We start from the raw sequence: 9,265 nt of genomic DNA, 5'->3' as shown, positions 1-9,265 counted from the left end.
TTGTTGCCTTTTCTCTGTTTGGGTCTGATCTGAACGCGTCAAATTTGTCCTCCTTGGTTTTCTAGTTTCACATTACTAGTTTTCTTTCTTCCTGTCTGTGCAGTTCCTTTTTCTTTTTCTTCTCGGAGATACTTTTCCATAAAGAGTTTACCGACGTTTTTAGTCAAGTTCATTTTGTGATATTTACCCAAACAGTTAGACAAGTTGTCTCTCTCTCGCTCAATTAATATACACTTGTTGACCACAAAAAATGAAGTTCCCATTGACTGGTGCACTTCAAAACTTCCTAGTACGTCACACAGTCCAGGGGCTGTGTTTGTGGAAAATATCAAAGTTGGTAGGGTAACAGTTGGGTTTCCTCCCAAATTTAACCCTCTTCACAATCTATAAAACGGGGAAGTTTTGCTACACAAAAAGCAACAAAGAAAAGAAGAAGAAGCAAAAAAAAAATAAAGAAAAAGAAATCATGAAGGCTGCAGGCTCATTGGGTGTGGTTGTATGCTTGTTCTTGGTGGTGGTTGGTGTTTTGGTTGAGGTGGTTCCAATGGCAGAAGGGGACACCATGCCCAGCCAATGCAAGCAGGAGAAGGACCTTCTTGTGAGTGCATGCAAGAGCGCAGTGATCAATAATATAATCGGGCGCAGCCCCTCTGCATACTGCTGCCAAATTGTCAGGGTGACTCATGTCGAGTGTGTGTGCCCTTATGTCACCCCCAAACTGGCCAATTTGATCCCTCTCCAACGTACGATTAAGCAGATTGAAGGCTGTGGAAGAAGCGTCCCTCGCAACTTCAAGTGTGGCAGTGAGTTCATCTCTCTCTCTCTCTCTCTCTCTCTCTCTCTCTCTCTCTCTCTCTCTCTCTCTCTATGACCTCAGTAATCTTTAACATGAATTGATTAATCTTATAGCTGATCTGATTACTCTTGGTTAATCTTATTTTTTTTTCAGGTATCACCACTCCACCATAAGATAAGAAGACGAATATTCTAGCTAGCTACAAGAATATATTATTATGCTTGATTATCAAATAAAGAATAATCTAATTAGCTTTCTTTCAAGATATGAGAGTTATATAAATTTGAAGTGCACAATCATGTGCAATTATGTATTAGAGAATGGAGGGAAGGGGACAAAGATGTATGACTTTCCTCAAATCAAAGTGAATTATAAGATGTCTCTCCTATATATATCGATATTTGTAAGATCCCATATCAACCAACGGAGAGAGAGTGATGTGCTTTATATGTGCACACCCGCATCCATCTAGCACGAGGCCTTTTGGGAACGAGGCCTTTTGGGAGCTCACTGGCTTCGAAGTCGTAGGAACTCTGAAGTTAAGCGAGTTGGGGGCCAGAGCAATCCCAGGATGGGTGACCCACTGGGAAGTTGGTCGTGAGCTCCCAAAAACAAAACCGTGAGGGCCATAGAGGGAGGACCCAAAGCGGACAATATCGTGCTACGGCAGAGTTGATCCCGGGATGTGACAATTTGGTAATAGAGCCACTCTGCCTTGTGATGCGAGTGTGCCGACTAGGACATCGGACCCTTAAGGGGGGTGGATTGTAAGATCCCACATCAACCAACAGAGAGGGGGTGATGTGCCTTATATGTGCACACCCGCATCCATCTAGCATGAGGCCTTTTGGGAGCTCATTGGCTTCGAAGTCGTAGGAACTCCGAAGTTAAGCGAGTTGGGGGCCAGAGCAATCCCAGGGTGGGTGACCCACTGGGAAGTTGGTCGTGAGCTCCCAAAAACAAAACCGTGAGAGCCATAGAAGGGGGCTCAAAGCGGACAATATCGTGCTACGGCGGAGTTGATCCCGAGATGTGACAATATTATTGACATGATTGTCCAAGTAGTATACGTACATGAAGGGCTTATATAAGATAATGGAAAATATCAAAGTTGGGGAACCATATCTTCTCAATCTATTGAAAAAAAAAAAAGGGGTCGTGTGTATGTACATGAGTTATAATATTATTATTATTGCTAGAAATTAAATAAATAACATATTATTAAGAAGGAAAAATAAAGAATAAGTTATGAGGGCAGTGGTTGAGATATAGTTATTGAGGTGGTGCTTGGTGGTGGTGGCCAGTGGCGGACTTATAGAGGATTAAGGAGGTACAGCTGCACTTCTTTATGTCGGAAAAAACTTTGGAGGTTTTGGAAAGTTGCTCCTCTGTTCTGGCTGCTGCTGCACTCCAAGTGTTTGGAAAAAAGCTTAAGCAAACTTGCTGGCTTCCTTTCTTTTGCTGCGTGTGCAGCGCAGCTGCTGAGCGCTCCTTTTGTTTTTTAAGTCCTGGCCAAAACAATGTCATTTTGGACAAGGGCCCAAAAAAAAAGGGAAGAAACATGCGAGTGTAACTGCAATTCCTACATGCTATTTAGTATATGATAAATCAATTGGGTCATCGGATGAAAAACAAATTGGGCCTTAAATAAGGATTGTCCTTCCATAAATTTGTAGGGCTGCAATATTAATTATCTATCAAGTTTGCGATATTAATATCGATCAAGTTTGTATAAAATTGCATTATTAAAAAAAAAAGAAAAAAAAACAAAAGGAAACCAATAAGTTCGTATAAAATATGTTATTGTTTTCATGATATGAAAGCTCGTGGTGAACAATTGTAGCTTAATTGTAATGTTATATATAACTTTTTCTATGAATTACAAATGACATAAATGGGAGTGGAAACATAAATGTGCAGTGAGGTATTATTCATTTGCCTTAATTAGGTGATTGGAAAATGGTTAGCAACCTAATAAAGATCTAGTGACATAATGACAGGACCCGATCCAAATTCCGCTTTGGAATCCGAGCCAGACCCTGTGTGTGTCCGACACCTGGCGAATGTCGGGCACAAATGACCTATTTGTCCTTCTATACAAAACATGATAAAATAATAAGGTTAACGTCTACCGAAAAACCGGCAGAGTTTCCCTTGTAACTGGCTCAATACCAAAATATTTTCACCTGCCAAACAAGTATATATATATATATATATAACCAACTGCCAGCATATATATATATATACATTCCAACAGGTCAAATCTCAGTCTAGGGCAAAACATCAGAGCAACTACTAAGAATTTACAAAGGAGTGAATCTTTTTACAAAACAAAAAAATCCTACATCAAAAGAAAGGCGCGAAAGATGGGAAATGGCCCGGTGGTGGATTCCTGTGCATGTCTACTGCCTGGGGGCGCAAAACAACAATAAGGGTGAGTGGACCCAAAAACAAAGTTGAAAAAATAGTATAAGAACATACTAACTCCACTGTAACAACAGTTATACAAACTATCTTATTTTCTTTATTTCTGAAATCAATGCATGTATATAACTACACATTTGAAAACAGTTGAAAACTATCACCTAGGTGTACCCTTATTTCCGTCAATTCCTTGCATCACCATGGGTGACACATACTCGCAGGTCTCAGTGACACGAAGTCTGTCCGAGCCTCAACTCGCAGGATTCAAGGGACCGTAGTTCACCTGATCCGCATTACTCGCTCCACACGAGTTCGAGTACCAAGGAACTCGTGGGGCAACTGTCAAGCATTTAATATCTAGGTACAAGGTGGTTTAAGAAAATATAAAGTTTCTGAAGCAAAACTGTTGAATAATTAACTTTCTGTAATCTTTAAAATTCTGCTGCCATTTATCTAATAAGTAACGATAATATCTTTTCCTATATTCTTTAAAGGAAATTTCACTCGGCAGCATGCAACATAAAATATTTAACAGAATAAAACAGCTTATAACTGAAACTGAACTGCTTAAATTCATTTATTAAAACAAAGAGTCCACTCACTGATAGTCTGAGCTCGCTGGACCTCTTGAAGGTCCCTCCTGTGGGTCAACTGGTGCCCGGGTGCCTAATTCAATGACCATAATATTCTATTAATACAATATAGTATTAAATTAAAAACCCTACCCCCGGCTCCTAAAAGTACGTGCGTCAATATAAAGTGATCCCTATGCCCATAACAGATTTCCTTCCACGTGGGATAGTTTAGCGGTATCTTGGGACTCAAAGAGCGCTAAAGTCCAAAAAGTTAATCCGGAACCCCACGGGTCCATGACCTCACAATATGATCCGGATACCGCTAGAAGGTCCAATATATTTAGGACACATGTTCCCGAGGGTATTGATGTCGATCAGACAGTCGGATTGATCACAATCCTGTAATCGCATAATTTCTAAACCCTAGTCCTAGGGTTCGCGTTTTCGGAGTATCCGGGACTCCGATTCACAATCCGTTGAATCCTAAACGATTCTAAAATTATCTAGAGTAACATATCAAAAACTGGTTACGATCCAATGGCTCAACAGTATTGAACCCGGAAATCGCACAATATGAAAAATCCGTTCGAGGCTCAAACGGTATCCAAATTGAGATCCGCGAATTCCTACGAGCTCATGACAACCTAAGGATCGCATCAAGATACAGTGTCACTGCACTACACTCGCCCACGCGCCGCCGCACGCGCCGCCAGCGATGGCTGTCCAAAGCTATTACGCATCGCCGGAAAATCTCAAAACCAAGGTTCCAAACTCCTACCCTAGGTATAACACCATATTTGGAACCACTTTTTTTCTTGGACCTACCCCAAAAACTGATCGGAAGTGGCCGAACACGGAGGCCGAAAACTGGCCGAATTCCAAATTACAAACTGAGCTAGCAACGGTCAAAATCGATGCAAACCTACCCAACCATTAGCTAGAGCATGGAAAATAGGTAGAAATCCATACCTTACTCGACAAATTTGGAGGAGAATTGAAGGAGAACGAGCGGGTTGAAGTTTTGACAAAACCGACGGAATTTCTGCAGTTTCCGGCGACGCCAGCGGCAGAGTGGAGCGGCTGAGGGCTGAGACGTGTAGAGGAGGACAAGTTGGTTCTTTTGGGACCGGTGCCGACGGAATTGATGGCCGGTCGTGGTGGTGGCGAGGAGAAGAAAAATCGGTTGGGGGGTTGGCGCGACGGCAGAGAGAGAGAGAGAGAGAGAGAGAGAGAGACTGAGGTTTTATAAAAAAAATTCTGATTTTTTCAATTTACCGTTTTGCCCTTCATGATATTTTAATCGTATTTTCTTCGTTAAAGCTCCAATTCGAGTTCACTTCGTGTCTACGAATTCGTGTCGTCGTGCTCTACGCAACGGTGTATGTGGAATTGTCAAATTCCTTTTCGGTCAAAAAGTCAACTTTGCGTTCATAATTTATTCCAAGGGAAAAATTGTCTTTTCTCATAAGAAATTACTAATTATAAATGAATTTTAGGTTTGGGTCATTACACATAATTTGTAAATAAATCAACCTACACATTTTATCCCAAATTTAAAACTAGATTTTACTTAAACAATGGTAGGTTACTGTCTAGAGTTTTAAAATTGTAAGGGCGTATTTTATTATGGCCCTTTAAATTAATGTAACAATTGAATTCTACATAAAATAATAAATGCGGTCTATCAAATTACGTTTTAAGAAATTATAACGAAGCTTATAAGATTGCACATTTTCATACAGGCCATTATTTTTTTTGTTTTTTTGTTTTTTGTTTTTTGTTTTTGGTTTAACAGATATAGGCCATCTTGGATATATGCATAGTTAATGCTCTACTTTTTTGGTTTTTTAGGGTGCTAATTTTTCTACTCCTCTTTTGTCCACTTACACTCCCTTCTAGTTTTCTTCCCTTTGTCCACTTACACTCCCTTTTAATGGTAATTACAAAAAAGGTTATTTGTAGCAATGGTCCCTCAACTATACTTGGAGTTACATTTTGGTCACTCAACTCAAATATTAGTTGCAGAGATCACTCAATTGGGCGCAACCTCTCATTAACTGACCTCTGCAACTCTTCTTAGAGTTGAGTGACCAAAATGTAACTCCGAGTATAGTTGAGGGATCATTGCTACAAATAATTCTAATTGAAAAGTCACATTTGCCCATCAATAATCTAAGATGCTTGTCAAGTCATCATTTTAAACAGAAAAAGTCACAGACGTGACGGTAGGGACTAATGGTGCAACACAACACCCAATTGAGTGACATCTGCAACTAATATTTGACTTGAGTGACCAAAATATAACTTTGAGTATAATTGAGGGACCATTACTATAAATAACCCTTACAAAAATATTAAACAGCAAAAGGGTGCAAGTGTTAGTGCCTTTTTTTTTTTTTTGGGGTTAATGTATAATAGAGCCAATGAAGAGGGATAAATTCTGCTAAGTAATGCTCCAAAATATTATTTTTCACTTTTCTTTAATATAAGATATTAGAGGAAGGGAAATCGAATACATAACTTTTAGGCGTAAGAATAAATGTTCTTAACAACTTGAGCTACCAGCTTAATCCCTCGTAACTAGATGAGCACCAAATTTCTTCTTACAAGGGAAAACACACATACATAAATCCCCCTTGCAATACCCTTGAGCTGTTGTTCCAACACTTCTGGCATATTTTTCCAAGCACAAGTCATCGCAATTTTTCTCAACGCAATTGGGCATATTCTCTACCCTCCCGCAAGCATGACCTGTATAGTCCGCCACAGCCTCATCTCCTGCAGTACTCATTTAACACATTTTATGGTTTGAGTCATATTTTAAAGCAACAAAAACAGTATTATACAATGTAAAGGTTCCTAAGAAATATTTCATTTGAGAAAATTCTATGAAAAATGAGATTAATTCTTGTACACATTTTCTTCTTTGACAATATTATGTCTCTTTAGCAGCAACAAGTTTGTTTAATATGAACCTCGACCACACATTTTGTCTAGAATTAATCTAGTTAATCGATGATCTAGATTCATAGTCTAGCAATGTAAATATTTTATATTGTGAGACATTGACAAGCAAACAATTCCACGTTTCGACCAAAAAAGAAGAAGCAGCATTTCCATGTATATACATATAGCATGAAGAAGCATTATTTACCAATAGTACTGAAAAAGAGAACCAACAGAAGCATGGAACAGACGTGGAGGCTCTTCATGGTTTTATCTCTCTAGCTATTTTGAAGAATATGGATAATGGATTATGCACACATATCTTAGGGAGGCGATCTTGTTTATATTTATATATGCAAAAATCTCTTCAGAGCAGTAATTGGGAATTAGGGTAATGGACCATATATAAAGAACATCGTTTTTTTTCCCTTATATATATATATATATATATATTTTTTTGTCAACTGCGTCCATTAGTGTATAGGTAATATGAATCTTAATGCTCATTTATATTTGTTTTCGGTTTCGAGTTGAATATAATTCTTCATTCATTGTACCAATTCTAATGGAATTAAAATGGGCATTGCATGTTTTGCTCTTTTTATGGGGAGTTCTATCTTTTGGTTCGAAGAGCACCCAAATTTTCTCATAGATGTTCTATTTGAGGATTGTAACAAGTAGCTTTTTGGGTATGGGCCCGCCTTTTGGTTCCCCAATTTATTGTGGTGATTCCTTCCAAAATTTTGATCTTTAAATCAATTATCATTAATTGTCTATTTATAATGGGGTGCTATTTTTGCTCACCACTTTAACCCTAGGTGTACTCTTACCACCCCTCTTAAAAGTTGACACATGTCCATGAGTTTAACTATAGTTAATTCTTTATTTTTTATTTATTTGATGACATTATTATGAGAGAGACAATACTTTAATAAAATTTGTCCTAATTTACCCTTATTCTAACCTAACAAACTTTCACTTTTCTAAATTAATTACCCATTGGCTTTGTCCCGTGCTTTAAATACGAAATTCAACATGATCACAGAGAGGTAAAAGTTGTTAACATCTATGCTGCTTTAATACAAATAACACCATAAAATTTGTTAACATCTATGCTGCTTTTTTTTCCCCCACTTTTCTAAATTAATTACCTATTGGCTTTATGTCTCTTGCTTTAATCTGAATCTCAATTCACAGGCTTCAATACGAATTGAACCCAACTCCTTTTATCCACGCCCAAATACTTTTATCCGAATTGAAGACTTAACAGCTCCAAGAGTTACACTACTCTTCAATTGTAGGCTCCTCCATTTGTTCAAGTGAAAGATAGGAAACATCTATGCTGCTTTTTTGTTTTTCCTTTTTTTTAGTACTCTGTATTGCTGTTTTTGGTTTGATACTCAAAAAACTAAATAATACAGAGCAATCACCAAAGTATAAAAAATAATCAAGCAATATAGAGTACTAAAAAATAAAGAATTAACTATAGTTAAACCCATAGACATGTGTTAACTTTTGGGTGGGGCAGTGAGGATACGCCTAGGATTAAAGTGGTGAGCATAATGGGGTTCATTTGCATATTTAATTGCTTTATTATAGGTTTTGACTAGCCTCTCTGCACGCGCTTCCGCGCCTGCGAGAGGCTTTTTAAATTAAAATTTATTTTAGATTTAAAAAAGTAATGGGTAGTTGTGTTCTACAAAAATAGGATTCATTATCTGATTTTTCTTTTAATTTTAATTTTTTTAATATGAAAAGGTGTGAATTTATCATATTATCCTCATTTAATTAATAATTTTAATTCTTAATGTTTGGATTAACCATGGGCATTTTATGGTATTATGAATGTTTCACCATTCTCTGCCTTTTGCTTTATATATATAGATTATGGGTTTAACCATTTGGGTCATGCTGGCTATAAAAAAACGTTTTGATGATATTCGTTTGTTTATATTCAATGTAATATAGAAATAATGAAAAATAGGTATGTTGTTTTTTAAATATGTTTTTAATTTATAAAAAGTGTGAAAAAAAAATTCTATTACAAGGTAACATACCTATTTTCTTACATAATAGATACAAAAAATTCATTTATCTTTGCAGGTGCATCACACTTTAAAGAATGATTTGATCAACCACTTTTGGAAATGGCAAGGAGAGGGGCAATGAGCCACTTGTTTAAATTTATGTAGTGTGTTTTCATTTATATTGTGTGTTCCGTTTATATTATTGTTATTGCACTTAAGTTATGAAAGTGGTTGTTCTTATTCATTCATCAAACCCCAAAATGTAAAAATTTATTAGTGAAACACTAAAATGCGAAAAAATAATTTTTGAAACCTTAAAATGCTATAATTCAATCATGAAACCTCAAAATGCAAACATTCATCACTGAAACCCTTAAATGCAAAATTCATTGCCTTTATATATATAAAAAAAATTATACTGGTAATTTAGGAGATGATCAATTGCAGTTTTTCGAATGGATTCTGCAATTGAATATTCTGCTACAGTTGAGAGTTGA

General features: G+C 37.0%; 1 protein-coding gene across 1 annotated transcript; it reads left to right on the top strand.

Annotated features, from left to right (window-relative positions):
- LOC18769120 lies at positions 248–1,253 on the top strand. Its single transcript, XM_007203517.2, has 2 exons — positions 248–803; positions 950–1,253. The coding sequence occupies exons 1-2, from the start codon at positions 467–469 to the stop codon at positions 967–969; spliced, it is 357 nt and encodes a 118-aa protein (XP_007203579.2). The 5' UTR covers positions 248–466; the 3' UTR covers positions 970–1,253.

Source organism: Prunus persica, chromosome G7 (assembly GCF_000346465.2).
Source record: "Prunus persica cultivar Lovell chromosome G7, Prunus_persica_NCBIv2, whole genome shotgun sequence".
NCBI lineage: Eukaryota > Viridiplantae > Streptophyta > Magnoliopsida > Rosales > Rosaceae > Prunus > Prunus persica.
Note: the sequence above shows the minus strand (reverse complement) of the source record. Positions and strands in the feature narration are given on the sequence as shown.